The sequence below is a fragment of the Mastomys coucha genome, unplaced genomic scaffold (genome assembly GCF_008632895.1).
Source record: "Mastomys coucha isolate ucsf_1 unplaced genomic scaffold, UCSF_Mcou_1 pScaffold9, whole genome shotgun sequence".
NCBI lineage: Eukaryota > Metazoa > Chordata > Mammalia > Rodentia > Muridae > Mastomys > Mastomys coucha.
In genome coordinates, this window is record NW_022196915.1 from 64,565,001 (window position 1) to 64,589,757 (window position 24,757).

Consider the following 24,757-nt stretch of genomic DNA (forward strand, 5'->3'; position numbering starts at 1 on the left):
CTCTTGCATTCTGTTGGTGATGCTTGCATCTATGACTCCTGATTTCTTTCCTAGGTTTTGTATCTCCCTGTGCTGGGTTTTGAGAACAGACAGAAGTATCCCTAAATGATCAAAATGCAGAGGTATCAACATGTGCATAAATGGGAAATAAAAGAGTTTATCATGGTTGGCTTGCCACAGATATGCAAAAAGAAGAGAGATGAAGACCTTGCTGTTCAGTTATAAAAGATTTATGAGTCACCCTGAAGAATTTTGTTTTTCTTGTAAGCAGTGAGGACCCATTGATTAGAACTTTTCAGCCAAGCAATGACAGTATCAGCTATGAAAGTTAGAGATTCCCAACAGTGGCATTGCTGTGCCATGAGCATGGCTAGACAAAAGCCACAGAAGTCAGAAGCATTGCATGTTTGGCAGGATGTGTGGCTTTTGAAGTGAGTGACAAACTTGGCAGAATACCACGGGGTAGAGTCAAGAAGATTCTTGCAAGATCAACATGATCTGGCCTGTTGGCAACTGGAAAGAGCTTTCTAGAGAGAAGGTAGAATCAGGGATGCCCTCTGAGGTTTGACCTGTGTAAACTTGTTGACACTGAATCAAGACAGAGAAGGGGATAGATAAAGATTAAGTTTGGGGAGATGAATATCCTTTTCATGGGCTCGTTGCAAATCTTAGTGGCTCTGCTAAGCTATTGGAGGTATAGCATGCAGGTTGCTTGGGAAATTCTGAGGTAGGGTTAGAGACCTAATTAATTAAGGTGATTCAGTTTGGAGGCTGGGTAGTTACTTCCTGCATTCTGGGAAATGTAAATTACAAAATCAAAACAGACAAAGATGGAAGTCAGTAGAAACATTCCAAGATGAGTGTGAGACATAAAACCAGACTGAGGCCTGTCTAGGATAACACCAGACTTCAGTGTTTGCTCAGAAGTTCATTTTAACTACTGCACAGATTGTGGCAGTTGCCTGGATCACATGTAAGATGTCTTATAACATGTTTGTTATAAGACAAAACATCTGTAATTTAGGAAATCTAGTGGGTCTTGGTCCTGGGATCTGAGAGTTTCCAGGGACAGGCCGCAGACAACTTTTCTAATAATCTCATGATAAAAATAAAATTAATTTCATTGGGCTGCTATGTCTTTGTCTTTTCTGGGGATTAAGGTGGAAATTTGTGCAACAGCAACTTGGCGTGAGCTTGGAAGGTCCTGATCCCTCCCGAGGTCGCCAGGATAACTGTGCTTCCTGGTTGCCATAAAGGAGAGACTGGATCAGTTAGAGTTCATAAAAAGGAGAGTTTTCTCCTCTTATTTTATGAACTTTGCTTAACTTTCTTTTTTTATATTTATACACTTAAGTGATTTCTTAAAGAGGTCAACCTTAAGAGGGCAGGATTTTCCACATCATTAGGTGCAGGCAAGGAAAAGCTTTCCAGATTGTAAATCTTACAAATAGACTAATGGAACGGTGTTTCTGTGAGCCATTATCTGGAACATGGGAATAGACTTTCACTGGCCTATTATTATCTAGGACTCTTACCTATTTCTGCTAAAAGCTTAGCTGAGTAGTACTAGAGCCAGAAATAGAGGAATGGCAGACTCTAAATCAGGATACATCTCTCCTCACAAAGAGCATCTCTCTATCTGCCTTTCTCAATCTGGGCTTCCTTCAGTTGCTACTTTAAGCAACACAAAATCCTTATGGGCTCCATGAAAATGTCTTTAGTGCAGTGACCTGCATTTGTTCCTGATTATCCATCAACCTTTGATGACTGGGAGATATTGAGAGCTGAGATGTGAAAGATGATAGAGGATTGGAGAATATATGTGGGCAACAGCTACAGGGTGGGATGCACAGTCATGAGAGCTCCTAAGAGCAACACTCACAAAATTATTCTTTTCGTTTGTCAAAACTTTCTAAATTTATACCTGCCATGAGTTTAAGGCTTTTTTTTTTTTTTTGGCAAATCATAACATACAAAAATGAAAATGATATAACATAAATATATTACATTGCAATATATCATGAATATGAATAAACACTTAAAAATATCCACTTTGTTGACCAAGACATGATTGGCAGATTTGTAGAACTGTCCCCTATCCATATGCACATCCCTTCCTGGCTGTAGCCTCTTCATGCAACAGAAGACATAATCTTCACTTTTATGACAGTCATAGGCACCCATAAATGGCACTTTGAATTTTCTACAAGTGAAATGTGTATATATCTCTATCTATCTATCTATCTATCTATCTATCTATCTATCTATCTATCTATCTATCACACACACATGCACACACACATGCACATACACATGCACACACACATGCACACACACATGTACACACACATGCACACACACATGCACACACACAGACCTATATTCATTTCAGGACATTCAGTTCTAATGTCCTGAAGAAGTTTCCATCCTACATCCTGAAAGCATTAGTTATATTTAACATTTTAATTCATAATCCATTTTTCCATGAATATGAGGTATAAAAGTTAATAACTCAATGGAAAATATTGTCAATTTAAATATTTCATCACTAAAATAATTTATGAAAAAAATTAGGATATACTATTACATGAAAATATTACTTATTTCAACATATAAAAATACCTGGGATCAGAAAACATGAAAGTAGAATTAAAATAATTTGAGAGACACTTTAAGATTGTCTGCTTCCCTGCTGACTCAGTGCATGAACGACATTTGTGGCAGTGGCATAGATGACTGGGTGCTAGGAACACAGATTGCTATCTTCAATTTCAGCAATCGGCATGTCAACAGCCTGGAAAAAAACTTTTTTCTGGAATTATTATCTCTAAGTTCATTTAGCCAAACTTACCTTAATTAAAATTTCCATTTAATATTTTTTCACCCAATATTGCATGTGTACAAGTCCTGTTGTGTCTGAATGAGCTGTTTCCTTGGCGTCATTCACCACCTCTGGCTCTTACGATTCTCCTACCTCCTCTTCTACAAAGCTCTCCCAGACTCAAGAGGAAAGTGCATTGATGAGGGAGCCAAAGCCTTTCGCCCCTCACACCATGCAGTTGTGGGTCTCTGTGTTAGTGTCCATCTGTTGCAAGAGGAAGCTCTCTGACGTGAGCTGAGTGAGGCTTTAAGCTACGGCTATAGCAGCATGTCACTGGGGATCATTTTATTGCTGTGCTCCTTTAGCAGTGTTTAGTTTCCCCATAGACCCATGGCATATCTAGTCTCAGATTCTTGGCCACCTTGGCAGTGTATGTGTGTGTGTGTGTTTCAACCCAAATCACCACAGATGTTATTTAGCTAGTAAGGGACCACGGGGGAGGAGCAGGAATGTATACACTGCCATGCATTGAGTGCTAGCCTTTCCAGTGCTCAATGAAGTAGGAACTAAGATAGTCCCTGTTTTCAGATGAGAAACTGGGGCATAGCCCTAGTTTCTCTTGTGTGCAATCATGTAGCTTTCTAGAACCATAGCTAGAATTTGACCTGGGTAACCAGGTTCCATGTTTCTTTGTGCTCCCAAGGTTAGACCAATTCCTCAAACTACAAGCAAAATTGAATAAAAACCACACACACACACACAGAAGAAATACTTCCATAATTAGCTTCCCAAACACTGCATGAAGCTTAGCTCTGATCAAATCTCACATATCGATACAACTGTCAAAACCTGTGTCAGGGCACAGGATTCATACCCGATTCCCCTGCAGCTTCCTGCAGCTGTTTTAGTCTTCCACTGAGGAGATGAAGATGAAGGCCTTGTGGTAAAGGCCAGGCTCAGCCTCTGGCAGCCAGAACTCTCTAGGCAAATAAGGCTAGGAAGAGCAGAGTAAGCCACATGGGGGCGTCTCTTTCCTTATAAAGACTTCAGTGCCAACCACGAGAGCTACTTGCTTACCAGCACCAATAAATATCCAGGAGAAGATCTAGAAGAAAATATGTGGAGCTATCTTGAAGAGTTTATGCAGCTCCCTCCTTCTGCAGTTGGTGAGAACCATCCGAGTGCACTCTGAGCAGAGCTCAGCTTGCTCATACCCATCCTTCCTGGATGCACGCTGGGGGCATGCTCCTAAGCATCCCATCCTAGGACAGGACGCTTCCTGGCAGAGCATTTGTTTTCAGCTTCGCAGGCGCAGCTGTGAGGTGTGGCATTGTCTTCTTGCATCCAGAAGCAAAAGCAGTCAATTAGGATCCTGATTTATTTATGCTTCCTTCGTGTTTTCAATTGAATTCCTTGTTAAGTATGGTTCTAATAATATGATTTATCACAATAAACAGCAGGGCTCCTGCCTTAATTGACTTTATCTTTTTCTCTGCACAAAAAATCCTCCTGTTTCTGTGTATTAGGTATCAACCTTTTCTGTCCTTTTCAACCCCATGTTCGGTGATAAATTCTACAGGGACTCTATATACATGTATATATATGTATATATATATATATACATATATATATATGTATACACACACACATACACACATTTTCTTAAATCATTCACTTTCTCACATGCTAAGTGCTGACTATATTCATCCTTATCATTCTTGGATTTACTGAAATTAGCATGGCTTCAAACCATTAGCTAAAAAGAAGAGGTCTGAGGGAAAGGCTCCTGCTGCTCTCTGAATGAAACAGTTGACATCATGTTAAAAGGTTTTGATCTGACTTTAATTTCCCAGCTCTAATGGATTCTTAACTGTTACACACCTTGTGGTCTGTCTCAAGTGACAAGAGTATTTGCGGCCACACCGTTACATCCAGTCTCTAAAATGGGCCATTTCATTTCACACCTGGAATTTCACCTTTACTTATCTCAGTCTCTTCATTGTTGCAAATTCTTCTTATCAGTGGATTGGCTACATAAGACTGTAGCAGCAGGTTGTTCATAAGGTCGCACGTTATGGGCTAATAGAGTAATGGAATACATTGTGATAACAATATAATCTACAATTTCAGTATGCAGGTACGATTCCATCATGGAGGTCCATCACTGTGTTTAGCAGACATCAGCTTTTCTGTGTGCTTTCCGTTGTGTGGACATGAAGTGCTCAGTACAACGGAACAGAGAAAGTGGGATCAAATGGGAGTTTGTAAAAAGCAGAAAGTAGAACACCCAGTGACTGAACACTTTAAAATACACTGTGCTGTTACCCACAATTTTGTCCCACCACTGTGGTGGTTTGAATAAGAATGGCTTCCACAGGCTCATTTATTTGAATGCTTAGTCATCAGGGAGAGGGATTAGGGGTGTGGCCTTGCTGGAGGTTGTATCATCAGAGTGGTCTTTCCAGGCCCAGTATCTCACTCTCTCTCTCTCCCTTCCTGCCTCCCTCCCCCTCTCCTTCCCTCTCTCTGTCTCTGTGTCTCTCTGACTCTGTCTCTCTGTCTTTGTCTCTCTGTCTTTGTCTCTGTCTCTCTCTGTCTCTGTCTCTGTCTCTCTCTGTCTCTCTCTTTCTCTCTCTCCTTCCCTCTCTCTGTCTCTCTGTTTCTGTCTCTGTGTCTCTCTCACTCTGTCTCTGTCTCTCTGTCTCTGTCTCTGTCTCTCTCTCTCTCTCTCTCTCCTCCCCTCTCTCTCCCTATCCCCTTCCTGTGGCCTGTGGATCCAGATGTAGAACTCTCAGCTCCTATTCCAGCACTATGTCTTCCTGTGTGTTGCCGTTCTCCTAGCCATGGCAATAATGGACTAAACCTCTCAGACTGTAGTAAGCCAGCCCCTATCAAAAGCTTTCCTCTGTAAGAGCTGTCTCGGTCATGCAGTCTCTTCACAGCAGTAGAACATTCACTAAGACATAGCCCTAGAGTTCAAGCTGCTGTCCTCCCTGAAATGGACAACTTTCCTAAACCCAGCAGCAGGATCCTGATTGGCAGCCCTAAAGCCCTTGTCTGGCTCTTCATCTTCCTGTTGCCATAGGGGCTCCCTTGCGGACCTCTGTTCTCCAGAGTTCCACACTGCGCACCCTGGCCCTGGCTTTGTTTTCTCCCCTCTGCTCCTCCTCTCTGGGATATGTTCTTCCCTTCGCCACCTCTCCCATGCCCTCTTTCCCTACCTAATCATAGATGTGCCTCCAACAGACCCTCTGACATATGAGACTTTGCCACACAGATCACAGCTTATCAATTCATTTAAAACATATATTTATAGGGCTATTTTTATATTAAAAGATAGACTTCTGAAACATCTTTGACTTTTACTTTATTTTATTCAATTAGCATACAAAGCAGCAGCTCTCCTTGTGGCCTTTTTTCACATACTAAGTTTTAGTAGCCTGTTCCCTGCCCTGGTCCTGTCTCCCTTTCCCCATCCCTGTTCATATACTTCCACCTTCAGTAAATACTTTACATCCTTTCCTTCCTATTGCCTGTTCTCTTAAGACCTCCCCTCTCCCATATTTATGGCTCACTCTCTGGCTTCCTAGCCTCCATATACTCCCTCCCACATAAATACACAGGAGAAAAATTTAGAAGGTAGGATTTGCAGATGAGAAAACATGTTACCTCACTTAATATTTTCCATTTCGATCCACTTTTCTTTATGGTTGAATAAAATTGTGTTGTGTGTATGTATCACATTGATTCTATCCATCCACCTGCTAACCATCCTTAACATTTAATGATAGCTGTTAAATCATTCTTACTGTCTTCATGGGCTGTTTTTAAAGAAGTTTGAGCCATTGTGATGGTTCATTGGGTAAAGGCATTTCTACCAACCCTGAAAACCAGAGCTTAAATCCCTGTACTCATATATATGGTAGAAGAAGAGAACCAGCTCCTAAAAGCTGTCCTTTGTGCTACACACACACACACACACACACACACACACACACTTCAAAAAATTAAAGGAAGACATTTCTTTCTTTAGAACTTTTATTTCTAGACAGGTCTGAGGTGCCCTCATATCTAGTGCGCTTCATGAATCAGGAAGTTGTTCAAGAGGCCATGTATATTCCAGTGTTCAGCCCCTGTACAGTTAGTCTGGTAATTGCCCTGACCTATCTGAACTGTGGTTTGCAGTACCCTCAAACGTTTCCTCTTCTGGCCAGACTGAGTCCATTGTGTAATTGGCACACTCTGATAGCTTTAATGTGGAGAAGAACACACGAGCATCCTCCAGAGGTAGATAGGGATTGATTTCCAAAGAAGGAATTGATTACACTTCAGGCAATGGACTGGTTTAGGGAGGAAAGCCAAGTCAATGAGGCAGATAAAAAGGTTTCTTCTATAAGCACTGATGCAATTAGGAACTCATTTTAATTGGAAAGGTGCAGAAATCCTGCACGTTTTCCTCTGGCCTTCATCACAAATAGGGACAAATTCTGGAAGATGAGACAAAGGTTCTCTTTGTAGGAACTGTATTGCATGGTTATTATGCCAGCTCTAGGGGAAAAAAGTATTTTAATAGAACCTATCCTGTATTGCAATATGCCCTGACTTTTGAGTCACAATAATAAGCAGCTTATTCATACGGGATATTGAAAGTTATCAGGAAGTTACTTCCATTGCTTCTCCCTCTAAGTCTCTACCACCTGCAGCTCTTTCCCCTCAATTTTAAAAATCAAATTTATCAGGGAGAAATGTATCTCTTCTGGGCCAAGACATATGACTATTTGAGTGACACCTTAAATGCAAACAACCGTTTTACTTTACCCTGCATAGGAATCAAATACGAGGGAAGCTGTCTCTTATATTCTGGTTCATTGAATCAAGGAGGGACACAAGAATCTGTGTTTTACAGCATTGCCACCAAGTCTAGTATAGGGATGATATTCTGACAAGTAGTATTCCAACTGTATTAATCACAGGAATAAGGCTTGGCTTGTTAAGTGTCTTCAGTTTACTTGGTGTTGCTTTCCCACCCACAGTGTGTTGAGAATTTAAAAACAACCCCCAAGAGGGCCATGCAGGAACACAGCCTGCAGTGTAAAATGGCTGTCTGCAAAGAACTGACTCTCTGACTACACTGTATGATCAGAGGTTGGCATAAGTGCTCTAGGTGTATACGTCAGCAGAGGGGTGACAGGGTGTGGATGGAGAGACAAGTTGGAGTCTGTGGACTCCCGGACAGTAAAACAGCAACCACTTGGGTCCCAGGGCTATGGCTGCCCACCTGTTGAGCGATACCTGGTTCCAGTTACATTCAGAAGCTCCACCCCCACAGAGTAACAAGGAAGTCACTGATTGGACTGTTACACTGATGTATTTTGGGGGAAGGGTTTTTGGCCCAGGTAATATATCTGTTGGGAGAATAAAGGATTATTATTAAAGAACCAAGATGGCTGAGTAGAAAGTCTCCCGTCTAATTTTTGCCCTTCCATGTGGGTAGGTATGTCTGTGGCCACTCTATCCTATCTCTAACTCTCTCTAGCAGCTGCTCTCCTTTCTAACTTCATTTTTCCAGGTTACCCACTGTTTTATGTTACTGCAGGATGGTAACAGGAGTCCTTTGCTGGACTGTATAAGGACAAGTGTTTCCTTCCCTTTTGCACTCTTATGCATGCCAGCCATTCCCCATATCCCACAAAATGGCTCCCAATGAGCTCCACTTTCTAGCAGCCATGCCTTTGGGGAATACCCTACCCTTGTACAATTTGGACCTGGTGACTTATTTCTAATGAAAAAAAAAAAAAAAAAAAAAAAAAAAAACAGAAAAAGAAAAACCCCAACAACAAAAACAAGAAAAAACAGGAAATGTGGACTAGGTTATAAATGACTCTAACTTTTACCTCACACACACATTTTACCCCTGAGGAGGTAAGTCACAATTCTGAGCTGCCTTACTGAGCTGTCTGTGACTGGAAAAAGTGATGCCTCTAGCTCCTAAGAAGCTGGGCACTGAGTGTACTAGATCCCAAGGGACACAGCTCTGTCACAGCCGTAAAAATGAGCTTGGTAGTGAGTCCTTCCCTGAACGAATGTTTAGAAATCATACCTTCATCCCACCCCTTGGCTGCAGGTTTGTGGGAGACCTTTAACCAGGAAGCCCAGCCAAGCCATGCCCAAATCTGTGCCTGCCCACCAATCAAAATGTGCAACGGTAAGTAATGCAGTTTTAAGTCATCGATTTTTGAAACAATCTATTATGTAATGATATATAACTATAGATTTAGGGGATGGTAAGTCTGGAGAACAATGTGAACGAGGAACAGTGAAGAATTAATGAGCTCACGACAAAGCTGTGCCATGGTTTTATTCGGGGACAGTCCTTCCTGCAGGGACTGCTTCTGTCCCCCATTCCTCTGCTAGTATTGAAGGGTTGCTTTTCAGGGTGAACTGCTAAGCCTTGCTGCTTTTTCCCTTAAATCTCTAAGAATATCAGCATCACTATCTCCAGGCTGCTCATGATTGTTTTTCCTAAACCTTGTCACTGAGAGAGTAGCAGTCACTAATGGTGGCAGTGTCTCTCACAGGCCCGAGCTGCTGGACAGTGACTGTCATTAGAGTACAAAAACCCTATAACAATTCTAGGACTCAAAATTGCACAGCTACTCTGAAAACCACCATGGCAGTCTTACATACATTTCAATGCAATGCAGATATAACCTATGAGCCAATTGTACTTTTAGGTGTCTTTCTAAGGCAAACATTTAATGTTCAAGTAAAACTTACATTCAAAATCCACAGTGATTATGTTCAGAACTCAAAACTAGAAACAACCCAAATATTCATTAATAGGTAGAGAAACACACACATACACACACATACACACACACACACACACACACACACAGAGAGAGAGAGAGAGAGAGAGAGAGAGAGAGAGAGAGAGAATATGAGAATGTCAAAAAACAGGAAGTCATTGAGCAATTCAGGGACTGGCACTTTTATTTCAAAACAATTAGTAAGTTTGGTTTTATGGACATAAAGTTTGATTTCCACAGTCATACATTAAAAAATACACAATTGTCTAAAAACACTTGAATATTTTCAAACTAGCCACTCACCACAAGGTGTAAGGAAGTATTGGGATTACTACCTTAAGACTGCTTTATTTTATTTTATTTTATTTTATTTTATTTTATTTTATTTTATTTTATTTTTGTGACCACCATCTCACAAGAACTACCTGGGGTGTCCAAGGAGTCACATCAATTCCCATGAAAGTGATGCCTCTCATAACTCCCATGAGGCTCCACAACACAGTCTATTGCCTGCACCTGGGATGAATTAACCCCTTGCTCCTGCTAACCGCTACCAGGCCTCACCATTAGGTGAGCTTCCTGGGACCCTTGAAATACACCAGAAAGCTAGAAGCCAATCTGAGTGAAGACTCTTTGAAAACTTGTATATTGTTCAACAAGCATTATTGATTGACTACCACAGTCAGGTGCTAGCAATTTTAGGTGAAATGGTCCCTTATCTACCTGTGTTGATGGTAATCATTGTGAATCACAGAGGCATGGTCTCCAAACCATCAAAGTGATAGAGTTACCTAAAACCTTCCTGTGTCCTTTCTACTTCCTTGATTATCTTTCTCAAAGTCTTTTTCAGTGAGCATCTGCTTTTTTTTTGTTTTTTGTTTTTTTTTTTTTAGCTTGCTAACTACCACATCCTCCCAAGCTTCAAGTGTAGGACTCCAGCTATGGGAGAGCATTACCTTCTCAGAAGGGACAGCGGAAAGAAGGGCTCCACAGGGATTTACATCTATTAAATCCGTTTGTCCTTCTTATGTGCCTATGACATTCACCTGCCCAGAGGACTGTAAAACCTTGTGTTGAAACAAATGCATCTGAGACTTTTATTTTTTAATGCAGGTTGCAGCACAGACCCTATGTGCTTGTTATTCTTCTTATTCAGGAACTAATGCTCACTCAGCAGGGGCCTAGGCCAATCAAATTACAAAAGCAGTCCAAGATAAAGTACATGTCAGCAGTTCAGGGAGATAAAAGGCTTGTGTGGAGGGGAAGGTTAGTGTAGATTATTAGGGCTGCCCCCATCCTCTACCATGAGAGTTACCTCACAGTTCACCTCGGTTGGTTTTGATTTTTTTTAAAGCTTACTTAACAACCCCTAGCTTAACACTGTGATCTACTTAGAGGACTAGAGTCAGTGCAGGAGTGGCTGCTGTCAAGAGGCTTCTTCAAGAGTGAGTAAGTGGTCCCTCCGTCTCCCCTGTTGATGAGGGGCAGTGTGAGCCACGGCAGGATAGTCTCCATCTGGTCAAAGATGAGTACTGCGTTCCCAAGACTTCCTGATAGACTGATGGGACAACCATGCTCCTTGCCCCACCCAAAGAAAAGTCAGGTAGAATTTTAAACTCTACAATGAGGGTCTTCAGAAGCTTTTGATGGATTTTGTAACTTTTATGTTAATGGATGTAGAGAGAAGACAACCATCACCCATGAGTGGGGGATTTTGGTTCTTTCTGGGTTTGGCCGGAAAGGGGTCTAGTAATGTTGTAACATCTTTCTTTCAGATGAATGAATGTTCCATCTTTCTTGTCAACTAAGTTCTGTCCCAACTGATTTCTTCATGTGGTGACAATCACTACCTGACATGAATGACATTTTTAAAAAAACAAAGATAAGAAAGTGACCGTTTTTTAAATTGACTCTCTGGGATCACTAATTTTTGGCACCAGAAGAGAATCACTGGTAAAGAAAGTCACTAGTAAATATAACTAATATGACTCTGTACCATTTGCAGAGAGGCCTGCCTGGCTGGCTGTTATCTCATCATTTGCTCATTTGCATGGTCTTGTATACGGTCTTAAAATCTTCAGAGATAAGACATGAGATCAGTTCTTTGGGGCTATTTTCTGTTCTGCTGAGAGTGTTTGTGACTGCCAGGGGCAGGTGTGTGCATGAATTATCTTACCCTTGTCAAGGTCAATTACAGCTGTATAGAGTAATCCTGGCAGTAATAGGTTGATAAGCACAAATTTCAAAATGACACAAAGTGTTTGAGTCAGGCTAAAACTAGAAACTGCAGGGCCAAGGTAAATATTGCTTGGTTGAGATGGGGGTAGAAATAGGCACATGCCACTTATCACTGACACTGTGACTCCAGAAACCTCTATAATCTGAATCGACTTTGTGGGTTCATGTATTTTCAGATGTGCAATGGGCAGTGGTCACTCAGGGATAGGGGTGTTGCTCCTTGTCCCTTCCTGTTGTTCTGCAGATTTCTCTGGGAGACTGCAACTGTAGAAGCTTTTTCTTTGAAAGCTTCGAAAGCCCATTTATTGTATAGATTATTTGTGCTAAAGCTTGCTTATTCTCTACTCAATAGCTTTCAAATCTTCCAACTTGTTCTTATTGGCAGCGTTTATATGGAGGAAGGATTATTTGGAGGTTTAGAGTTTGCATTAGTATTCTTTTATTCATTGTCATTCAACAAATGCATACCAAGCACCCACTAAAATGCCAGGAATACACAGATGAGCTGCCCATTTCAGAGTTCAGAGACTATGCATTGTCTAAGGTCTTGGTGCCCAGCATGCTGGGGGGCAGGGGGGACTCTGGATCTGACTCTAAAGCCTGATTTTGCTGGTTGACGCTTCTTTGCATGGCTGAAGACTTTGGGGAGACCAGTCCTTTGAGGAGTAGCCGCGGTTGAGGCTAGCATGGTTGAATGTCTAAGTAGTGCAGCACAAGACAAGGCCTCCCGTTGAGTGATGTAACCTTGGGAAGGGAAGGATGAGAGGGATTTCAGTGTCAACGTTTATCTTTGAAAGATGTATTCAGTTCTGTCTTATGGGTATGAGAGTTGATGTGCACCACATGTGTGCCTGCTGTTCCTAGAGGCCAGAAGAGGGCCACAGAACCCTTAGAGCTACCTTTCCAGGTGGTTATGAGCCAACTGGATGCTAGGAACTGAATTCAGGTTATTTTCTAGGGCAGCAAGTGATTTTAATCATAGAGCTATTTCTTCAGCCCAACAATTTTTACAAAAAAAATAAATAAATAAAAAGTAATTCACAAAAGTTCCACTTCTGTGATTAGCATGCCCTGGCTCTACTATCTTTGAGGATAGGAAGTGTTTCTTGTTTTGTTTGCCTTATTTTTCCTTCAATGAACATGATGGCTAATCCTCAAAGTCAAGCTGAATGACCTTAGAAATAATCTAAAGATTGTTGAAGCACACCTTGTGAGTGTGGGTGTGCAGGTATTTCTAGAGAAGATTGGCTGGGGAGACTCATCCTGAATGTGTTTGGCACCATGCCAGGGACTGCAGGGCTAGAAGAAAAGAAAAGGAAAACAGGAGAGAGCAAGCTGAGTCCCCACCCTCCCCAGTTCTCTTCCTCCTGGCTGCCAGAATGTGAAAAGCTATCTTCTATCACTCCATCCCTGCCACGAGGGACTGACACCTCCGGATACCATGAGCCAAAATAAGGCCTTCTTAACCGAAGCTATTTCTGCCAGATTTTCTGTCACATGAATGAGAAGAGCTAACTAACAAAAGTGACTATAGTCATCAACTTTCATGTCAAAGGTGTTTGGAAAGAAACTGGAACTTTGGGTAGACTTCCCATGTAACTTGTCTTAGATAGCACAATTTCTTTAATGCAGAGAAGGATAACATCTGATTAAAAAGATATGTATGATTTCTTTCAGTGTTTCTCAAAGTACAGTCTTCACTGTACCCACTGGGTTCTCTGGATCCATGTCTTTAAAGAAATACCCACTATAATTTAATGAATATAATTTATAATAATAATTTAGAATTATTATTATAATAATAATTTATTATATAATTTAGAATTCTACTCTCTTCAAAGACCTTCTGAATTAGAAACCCAGAGAGCAAGACCTGGGAATCTGCATTTTAGTAAGATCGCAGTTAGCTTTTATTAACACTAGTAAATGCATCTGCATTTAAACTTATTGGCTTCTTTGGCATTTATCTCTGAGAACAGAGCCATGAGATGGTGCTTCCATCCCACCTATGATCATCTTCAGTAATGACCAAATCCCGGCCCTTGCTTACTTGTTGTATGACCCTGGTTAAATTATTTAACTCATCTAGGTTTCAGTTTTCTACCTGAGTTGGAAGAATTGTGTGATAAAGGGGACGAGCAACTGGAGTCCTGTAAGATAAAGGACTTAGTGGCAATGAGGCCTTCTAGGAATACCATACTCATGATCTGTTCATGTCTTTTGAAACCATGGTGTCATCTGTGATTTGTAAAATATAAATGGATTTGGTAGAAAATGGGAAAGAGCAAAGTACGAGCAGATAGAAAGTATGGTCACTGACAATGACTGGCCAAATGGTCTTCACTAAATTACATGATTTGTCTGTGATTCTGGTTCCATCACTATAAAGTAAGAAGAGAGTGAGATATTGTACATAATGTTCTTGACTAGATGTATGGACTATGCCAAATGCTCAAACAATATAGTTGTTTTTGTTGGGAGTAAACTATCTTTGATCTTACACAAACAGTAAAGAGGGGAGCCATCCTTTGAGCTTGTGTTGGCTTTCTAAGTTTAGGGATATTGATCTACTAGATCAAGTTCATATAAATCTCAGAGAGTTGTTAACATTTTATAAGAATCAATACTCTAATTTCTTTAAACCCTCTTAATTCACCTATAAAACTTCACTGTCTATTGTCAGGGATAATCATTTTTAAACTTGGTTAGCCAACCATGTTGATAAAATAGGTCGGCAGAGGCCATTCTTCTAGAGTTATTCATCTGGGGATGTGACTTCTGGCTGTAATGAATAAGTCACCTACTGATATACCTGCTCTAGTAAGGTAGTTAAACTCACCCAGATGCTGTTGGTACCCCAGGCTGTGAATGTAGCGGGTCTGCAGGGCCTTCCACTGGGGCCTAGAGTCATAAATCCTCATGATGCTGTAGAAGTAGCCCCGCTGCCCTTGATTTAGGTCCTGTCAGAACCAAGAGATGACTTTGATAAATCCTTATGTAATTAAGTGTGTGATACATTCAAAATGAATGTCCACAGGAATAAGATGCTTCTCTTAAGGTGACACTGATTTTTAAATACATGGGACATTAATAATCAGGAAATTTCCCTTCACCATTTGTATACACAGTATTCTTCTTGTGGACATTGCTGAAAACAGCGAAGGGAAATGGTACTAGGTTATGTAGTTCATGATTTTCTCCTGAGGGAGATATAAGGGCTTCTTGGATATAAGGATTTTATTGGTCCTTAATTGAGAAAAATAGGTTGTGGGAATGTATACAGGGTTTGAAGTGTGGAGGATTCCAGGCAGCTGAGATGTTCAGTGGAAAGTTCCAGTAAGGAATAGAAATAGATGCTCAAATGGGCAATGAGATCCACCTTGGCAGTAAATGGGTGCTATAGAAACAGGAATCAGGAGTGGTGGCACTTAGGAGGCACAGGTCAAAGGCACACAAGTTCAAGGCCCGCCTGGTCTACCAGTGAGTTCCATGCCAGCAGGACTACACAGTGAGATCCTCCTTCAAAGAGAGGTCTGGGGATGGGGAGGTAGAAAGATCAGAAGTTCAAAGTCATCCTCAACTACTGGCCTGGGCTGCATGAAACCCTGTTTTAAAAAAATGGGGAGAAACTATGGTAACAGCATCAACATTCTAGAAATATCAAGTTAAAATAACTTTGTCTTGGATCTGAAATACCAAAACAAGAGAAATTTCAAAGCTAACTGAAAACCATGTGGGGAAACTGCACTTAAGTTATTACATACAAATGTAGTTTACAGTGGCATTTACTTGTCAGACATTTTGTGGAGGACTAAAATAAGAAGTCTATGAGACAAATTGGTTTTGTTTGTTGTTGTTATTTTCTTTTTTCTTTTTTTTTTCTTTCATTGTTCTTTCTTTGTCTAGAGCCCTTAAATTTTATATTAGAAATAAACACAGTAAAATGACAAGACCAAAAGCCTCACAATGCAAGACATCAATCCACTCTGTTTCTGTATCAGAGTATATTTGAGGAAGAGAATGGCTTTCATTCCTGAGTAACTAATTAAGCCTTTCACATGATTGCAGAGACAAGATAATATGAAAATTGCTAACCAATCTCAAGAGCAAAGCTCTCTAGAACCATGGGAATTTCCCTTACATTAGATAAAAATTTTCAAAGTTATAGTTTTTATTTTATCAAGAAAAACTATGCCTACTTCCTTACCTGTGTAAAACTTTAAACATCCTGAGAAGTAAGTATCGGGTTACATTCCTCATGTTCTTACATTGCCCTCTATCTTTCTTAAAAGTGATGCAAGTCAAATGATTTATTTATTTATTTATTTATTTTTTACAGAGAGTTTTTTTATGTGAATGGCTATAATTAGCTTGGTGGGAAAGAAGCTGACAGATCAAGCAGGAAGCCATGCTGTTGACATTGCCAATTAGTGAATCCCCATGGTGGTGGGTCAGCATGTAAGGAGAAGACAGTTTCTCAGACTCTGACCATTGAGAGTGCATAGGATGAGGCTCTGCTAGCGCTCATCGACTGACTCCTTCAGCAATCACACATATGTGTCAAACATCTACCTCTCACATAGACGGTACACAAAGCCCCCACCCTCCAAAGAAAGAACGGAAGCCCTTCCCTCTAGGAGCAAGATGTCACACCTTCAGTAATGGACTGTCAGCAGCCGCTGCGGGGACTTGAATTCGGGGTATTCGTGGAACATTCTGGTGCTTGTACTGCTTTTTCAAGTCTCTCCACATTTTTCTTTATCTTGTACCTCCAAGGGATAACAAACACAGCATTAGTTTTCATTCTGTTTAGAGAACCAGCTTTAGAGATGGACCTATGGCATTTAGTAAGCAGATTAGTAATTATTTTTCCAAGGGAAAATATATTTTACTTCCAAGTAAGTGATCTCTGTGATCTCCTACTTGCCCATCTTTTCCTATCCTCCTTGCCTGGAGCAGAAGGAATCATCCAGAGTCCCTGCCTTCCTGCTTCCCTGTGTCCAGCATGGGTAGCTTGTAGAGACATTTCAGTCTACAGGTTACTTCTTTCAATTTTTAAATAGTGCTGTTATATGACTCTAAAAAATGCCTATAGACATAGGAGTTTGAAAACTTTCAAATTAGAGAAGAAGTTAAGTTTATCCAGGGCTGGAGAGATTGTCCTGTGGCTAACGGCACTGGCTGCTCTGGCGGAGGTCCTGAGTTCAGTTCCCCGAAACCACATAGTCTCTTATAACCATCTATAATGAGGTCGGATGCCGTTTCCCGTCATGCAGGCACACATGCAAACAGAGCACTCCTATACATAAATAAAATAACTCTTAAAAGAAACTATCCATCCTTAAGTTTTATTGGCATTTGATGAGTTTCCATTTATTGATTTAGCTGGTATTTTATTTGATTTTAGGAAAAAGTAATCACAATACAGGTATCTCATGAACCTTCCTAGGTCATTAAATATTTCCTAAAATCCAACTCTTAGCAGACACAAGTGTATCCATTTCTTGCACACTTAGAACTTTTGGTTTTAATAGTCATGTTTTTCTCCCTGCCTGACAAAGGTAGGAACGACAGGCTTCCCCTTCAGTGACATCATCTCCTTTCTTAATGCCTTAGGGTTTAGAATCTAAGATTTATCCAATGAGGAAAACCTAACACACTGAGAAGAGTGGGTGCATTGGTAAGGCTTGCAGAGGCAAATAGAAACCAATTATTTCCATCTCTGCCCACTCCACTGCCCATCCCAGCAGTACAAACTACAAATGACAAAGGTAGAAAGAAAGAACACAACCAATTAAGTATAGCAACAAAGTCTCTAGAAACAGCAGACTATTACCAGTGCCTAGGTCACAGGCTAACAAGAGAAGATAACCTGGAATAGTGGTCACGTGGCTTTAGAACCAACAGACCTAGGTTTCTTCCCTTGTTACCCTCCCTCCTGTCATCTTCATGATGGTAGGCATAATGTCCACTTCATCGTTCATTTAATTCACTGAGATCATGAGTATAGAGCTCTCAGTTTGTGCCTACTTCTTCTCACTCCACACTCCCCTAGCAAATGTTCACACATGCATACCCACACACACACACAGGTGCATCACATATACATTCTTTAAAATATTTCAATAGCTGGGCATGATGGCACATGCCTTTAATCACAGCCCTTGGGAGGCAGAGACAGGTAGATCTCTGTAACTTTGAGGCCAGTCTGGTCTACATAGAGAGTTCCAGGACTACATAAAGAGACTCTGTCTCAAAAACAAACAGACAAACAACAATAACAAAAACGTCAACACAAATGAAGATTCTGATTGGCTAAGATATGAGACCTAACCCTGGGGAGAATTCTGATTGGCTAAGATATGAGACCTGACCCTGGGGATCTTCTGTAGCTGAAATTTATTGTAGAAACATCTGTCAGCATCTCTTTGTGTTCTGTTTCCATGATATAAGCTCATAAATGAAGCTATGAATATTTTATTTAATACTGCTTTTCTTTAGTGGGCACCCAGGGATCCATACTAATCAAGACATACTCTCTGAATATCCTCTCTGATTGAAACATATACTCTTTCCTTCACTCAAATCATTTCAATATCCCTCCTCCCATTTTTCAGGTCTGTGGAGCAAAGAATAACTATTCTTCAAAGCTAGAAGGATTCCTTCTGTCTTCAAGGAGTGAGAGAGTAAATGACTGATGGTGTTTTTTTTTTTTTTTTTTTTTTTTGTGGCATATGAGCATACAGATCACGTGTGCTTTTTCTTGGGGTGTTGCTGAAGAAATCCATCTTACCCATCCAAGTGGTCTACACAGAATAAAATTTGATTAAAATGCCTGGAGAATACATGATGAAAATAACCCTCAAGTTAACTGAGATCTAAAACCAAAAGACAGATTTACTTAAACACAACTTACCTTGTAATGTGGTTCCTTGTTTTAAAACCTAACATCCATATCCACGGCAGTGTTCTTACAGTGTTCTCTAGTCATACAGTAGTGACAGGAAACTCGGTATGTTGATAAACTATATCCAAGCAACACCAGGAGATGGGACAAAGAGCTGGAGGAAGTTGGCTGCATGCCTTTCTGTTTCTGGGTGACATTCAAGTGCACAGATGGATTCTTGTTGTTGTTCCAAGTTTCATGTCTAATGAAGGGTCAACTTCTAAGCCTATCATATCTGCATAACTGCAGAAAAGTTCTTCTTGTAGATAGATTCTAAGGATTAAAGGTAATCTATTAATGCAATAGGCCACTCCATGCATATTTCCCAAATATGAAGTCAGAAACATTTGATCCTTTGCTTGTAATGGTGAAATAATGGTTCCTACATACATAAAGGCAGGAATCTAACTGTGATAACATATAGAGCCACTTAATAGTTTAATTCAATGCCCCCTCCATATTTCTTGGGGAGAATAGGCATTAAGTATACTCATGTTGGTTAGAAGCTACATATGTGACAGAAGACATTGCCCTTGCTGACTTGCCTTACTGTGATGACTTCTCTGGGGCTATGTGAAGTGTGTACCAAGATGGAAGATTAGAAGCAGTCTCCATGTCATGCTAGGATTGTGAGAAGTCAGATGTAAAGGGAATCTCATACAAAGAGAGAAAACCTAGAAAGGCATGAGAAAGCACAAGAGAATCCAGAGACAGCTGAAAAGCTTGGAGAAACACAAATGCTGAGCAGCAAAAAATGAGGAGCCAGTCTACCAGCTCCCCAGTGGAAGAAAGCAAGCCAAAGACTCTTCCACAATGTAAGCCAGCCAACCAAAGGGCTGGTGAGATGGCTCGCTGGGTAAAGATGCTTGCTGCCAAGCCTGACAACCTGCATTCCATACTTAAGTCCCACCCTGGTGAGACTTATGATCTTCACAAGCACACTGTATGGCATGAGGGACACACACACACACACTCATTAATCCCCTCCACACACTCACACACACACATACACACTCACATATGTGTCTCTTCATCAATGTATGAAGAGAGTCAATCCTACACAGAGAGTAAGTTTTCAGTTCTCACAAGTTCTAAATCCTTCTGGGGATTTGGTGTGACAGAGTTGTGTATGCCACAACTCAACTCTGGAAAAGTCTACTGTGGCACTTTCTCCACTCTGGTGCTATTCCCAAATCATCAAGACAGGGAACATATTACTTAAGACTGAGCTAGTAAGGAGGCCTGAAAACATTGGGGTGACTTGATGAAACAATGACAGATCTGATGAGAACTTTATATGAAAATGATTAGAAAGCTCAAGTAAGCAGGGGCCTCAGACTACAAAGGCTAGTGACCCTAATTTTTTTTGTTTTTTTTGCCAGAAATAGGTGATTTCATGCAGGTTGATAGCTCCAAGCCAGAAGTCAGCAAGGCTCTGGAACTGCATAGCTTCCTCATTACCACGAAGTTCTCAGGCCCAGGGGACACCACCGCACACTCCTTTACCCTGTAGCATGATTGATACTGAGCAAGATTGGCAAGCACTGGTTTGGTCCTTTAGCAACAGACCTCAGTACTCCATTGGGCCTCTCCCACACCTCAATATCTTCAGGAGATACCCCTTGACTTAAGCGTTATCAATCCAAAGATCTACAAGCTAGGAAATCTGAGTGGGAACCTGCCTGGCCCACAGGCTGGAAAGCTAATCATACTCGGAAGCAGCTCCAGGTACCCAAAGAAATGATTCAACCTTTGAGCAGCTGAGCCTTGACATCAGGCACAGTACCCGTTCAACAGAATAAAACTTCATTAGTTTTGCCATTTGCTTTTCTATTGGTGATTTAGCAGTTGGTTATAATTGGTTTTAAGTATATTTCTATATCCAATTTTTGTCTGGTGTTATGGATTTTATGACAACTTATTACCTTCATGGTGAATGGTGCTAGATATTGGGCCTTCCAGTAAAGACTGTTCGCTAAGAGACTCATGAAATCAAAAAAAGATATCCATCCCAACAGATGCATAAACCATAACACAAAAAGGACCAAAACCATGAAAAATCAAGAAAATTTTATTCTTCAAAAAATTCATAATTTTAGAAAAGGCCAAGCCACTGGAGTGGGTGAAGCACTGGATAACAGATTCAGAATTTATAAATGCTATCAATGACTGCAGAGTGGATGCAAACAATCAGATAAAGCAAGAAAATCAATTCAGGATCCAGAGAGGAGAGGAGAAACATAGATGGGAACTGGCATCATGGATTGGAAACTTGATATCGTGAGTAAGAAACTCAGTAAGGAAAAAGTAAATATAGACCTTGAAAATGCATCTCACCCACATTGGAATAGCTAACTAAGTTTAAGAAAATAAACAGCAGATGCTATTGAGAATTTAAGGGGAAACCTCATGCATCGTTGTTGAAATTCACCAGTGGTACAACCTCTGTGAAAAGCAATATGTTGGCTTCTAAACATCTAGAGAGAGATCTACTATATAAGCCAGCTCCACCATCCTTGGGCAAATACCTGGACCTTACTTGCTACTATAGAGCTAGGTGCTCATCTTTGTTCATCTCTGCTGTACTCAAAATAGCAAGAGACACAAAATCAGCCTAGGTGTCCATCAACTGACGATTGGTAATAAAAACATCGAACCAGTGTGTCCCTGCTGCATCTCTCCTCCATTCCCTGCAGCAGTATTTTCACAGACAAGGCACAGAACCAACACATAATATAGATGAACAGAGGAATGGGTTTTTAAAATGTACATACATCCAATGAATTATTTTCAGCCATAAAGAATACTAAAAGTATTTCATTTTGCAGGAAAATAGATGAAACTTGAGACTATAGTAAGCAAAATGAGACAGACACAGAAATATGAGCATGGTTTTTCATGCACAGAATATATATGTATGTGTGCATCTGTATGATAAAGGATTAGAAGATGTGGGGAGGAAGAGAGGATACTGGGAAAGAATAAAGAAAAGCAAACACCCATGCTCTTTCTCACATATGAAGCTTGGCCATGTATGTATGTGTATATATATATATATGTGTACATATGAAGCTTGGATATATATATATTCATATATATATGAAAGATAAAAATTAAAAAGAGGACAATTTTCAGGGAGAGACAGCACTGGCAAGAAGGGTAAGTGTGACAAGAGAGGGTGAGGGAGGCAAATAAATGAATTACAATAATACATATGTATGAAATGTCATAAACTTATTCTATATACTTACTAAAAATTAATTAAAAGTTGTTACCTATGAAAGGAAGGATTGAAAAAAAATCCCCTTGAATACAATTTATCTACAAAAAGAAAGAGCTTGAGAGAAAATGAAAGCAGAGGTGCCAGAAGAAAACATGGATTGAAAATTCCTCAGCTGAAGGGAAAAAAGGCTCAGTGAGATAAGAGTGTCGAATCACACGCCTTAAAGAAGAAAACACTCAGCAGGAATAAAGGTTTGCAACCCTTGTCAATAATTTGAATACATTCCTTCTGGAAATAAGCATGGCACAGACAAGATCAGTCAATGCCAGTACAGAACACAAAGCAGCCTCACACAGGATCTGAGGGCCTGCTTATTCTCTCCTAGGAGATAAAGAACTATGTGTGCAGAGCTGAGATTGCCCATTGAGTCTTCTTTGGATGGCTTTACAGAATATGATGCCGCCCAGGACACACGGCATCAGCTGATGTTGCACATCCACAATTCATTCATTACAGTGTGCTGCAGCATCTGCCCAGTCAGGGACATACCAACAGATGCAGATGTTTGATAAGGAAGTTGTTTACCTTAGGCAGTGAGTTTCAGAAGTACTACTAGTAGCTGGGATAAAACAAGGCAAGATTGGGTCGTCATAGCCATTACTAAGCTATTATGCTCAATTACCTTGAATACAAAAGAGAGCATGGCTTTACCCAGACTCCATTCTTCTATAGTCACCCCATATGCCTGCTTCAATGTTCCTGCTTTAATGGCTAATATGACAACTGCTGTTGTCCCTACTGCTGGTGCTGCCACTAACATAGATAAAGTCAGAGGAAGGTGGAACAATAAAAACTAGCTGTTTTCCCCAAACCTCCATGTCATATCTCCCCAGATGCTACCTTGCAAGGAATTCTGGGAAATGCCTTTGCAATTTTCCTATTGCTGTAGACAAAGTAGGGTAATGATGAACCTGGAAGAGAGTGGATCTTGTGTAACATACATCAGCAATAGTGTAAGAAGGAACTGTGGTCTGGGATCCAAGAGGTCAGGCAAAAGGCTTAAGAACTTCAAAATGTGTCCAATGTTTGCCTATGTCATTAAGGACTGAAACTTTGAAAGAGAAAATGGAAGATGACTGACTGGCAGATGGTTTCCAATAATGGGCTTTAAACTTCTTAGACAGTGTCTTAAGATTTAAGAGTAATAAGATGTTTGATAGCCTCAATTTAGGACAGAACAAAAAACAAAATCAATCAAACAAACAAACAAACAAAAAACCAGTAGTTTCTAACAAAACTTTTCAAATAGTATAAAACTAATTGCAAGCAGAATTTTTTTTTCTTTGCTCACTCCAGCCCCACTCGCTCCGGCATAATTCACTGTATCTGCCTTCAGATGCACCAGAAGAGGGCATCCGATCTCATTACGGGTGGTTGTGAGCCATCATGTGGTTGCTGGGACTTGAACTCAGGACCTTTGGAAAAGCAGTTAGTGTTCTTACCTGCTGAGCCATCTCAACCAGCCCAGCTCCTAAGCTTAAATAAAAGGTTTTATTGAGCTGTTTCAGAGGTTAAAAGAAGACTTGATCCAACAAGTTCTCCAGTGCCCCCGGAGCAGGACATTGTAGCAGTCAGCAAAACGTCTGCTGGATCTAGAAGGTCAAAGGATGTTATAATGTAAATTTGAAACAGTCAGCAGAAACTGTTCATAAAGAAGCTACACTGCTAAAGAAGATCATTGACTTATGGGAAGCAGGGACAGCTTTACCCTAAGAGAGCAGTTTATACAGGGGACCAGTATTGTCTCTGGATTGGCTGGGAGCTGTGTACAGCGAGTGTCTCCTGGGATCTCAAGATAGGATTTGGGTTAAGGTATGCGGGTTAGTTCTTGTAAACTTGACACAAACTAGGGAAGGAAACTTCAACTGAGAAATTACTCTTATCAGATTAGCCTCTCTCTCTCTCTCTCTCTCTCTCTCTCTCTCTCTCTCTCTCTCTCTGTGTGTGTGTGTGTGTGTGTGTGTGTGTTTGTGTCTGTGTGTCTGTGGAGCATTTGTTTGATTAAAGATTCTCTGCTTTAGTTCCTGCCTTGGTTTCCCTTCATGGACGCCTGTAACTTACAAATCAAGTAAACTTTGTCTTCTGTAACTTGCTTTGGGTCAGTGTTTTATCACAACAATAAAAAACAAACAATGACATAAGGTTCTAACGTATATACATTTAAGAATGTGAAATGAACTTTTCTTTTCCACGTCTTCTTCTGTTTGTTTGGTTCTTGGTTGGTTGCCTTGGTCTTGCTTCCTTTGTTTTTATTCTGGAGACAGAGCCTCCTTTGTGGTAATTAATTTTTCTACTAATACCTCCTGCATTCAGAAACCAATTTTTTTTGCTGGACCTTGCAACTAAATTAATAACAGACTTTGAAACTATCTAAAACTTTGTATTCATTCTGTTACCCTACTTTGTATGCAACTTCTTTAAATTTAACCTGTCTTTAAAAAAACCACGTAACATTTTTACTATGTCATGGACTCCCCATTCCCATCCCCTTTCATGAGCTAAACTGAACATAGAGCTTTAATCTTAAAGTGTGTTCCTTATCCATGTCCCTGACACACCACACACACACACACACACACACACACACACACACACACGCGTGCGCGCGCGTGTGTGTCACTTGAGAGTGTGTTCATGCTTGTAATAATTAAGTCCTACTT

At 40.5% G+C, this 24,757-nt stretch overlaps 1 protein-coding gene and 1 long non-coding RNA gene across 2 annotated transcripts in view; one reads left to right on the forward strand and one right to left on the reverse strand.

Moving 5' to 3' along the window:
- LOC116085027 overlaps nucleotides 1-9,023 on the forward strand; it is a 69,644-nt gene extending 60,621 nt beyond the window's left edge. The window contains exon 6 of the long non-coding RNA XR_004116367.1: nucleotides 8,946-9,023. This is a non-coding gene — a long non-coding RNA (uncharacterized LOC116085027). The remainder of the gene's footprint in view (nucleotides 1-8,945) is intronic.
- A 3,279-nt stretch (nucleotides 9,024-12,302) lies between these two features.
- Fam216b (family with sequence similarity 216 member B) lies at nucleotides 12,303-23,633 on the reverse strand. The gene is given in 6 exon segments (XM_031362415.1): nucleotides 12,303-12,438; nucleotides 12,440-12,612; nucleotides 14,708-14,828; nucleotides 16,522-16,637; nucleotides 18,785-19,087; nucleotides 23,540-23,633. Coding segments are annotated over 4 exon segments (435 nt in total). The 5' UTR covers nucleotides 16,621-16,637; nucleotides 18,785-19,087; nucleotides 23,540-23,633; the 3' UTR covers nucleotides 12,303-12,396.
- Nucleotides 23,634-24,757: the final 1,124 nt, after the last annotated feature.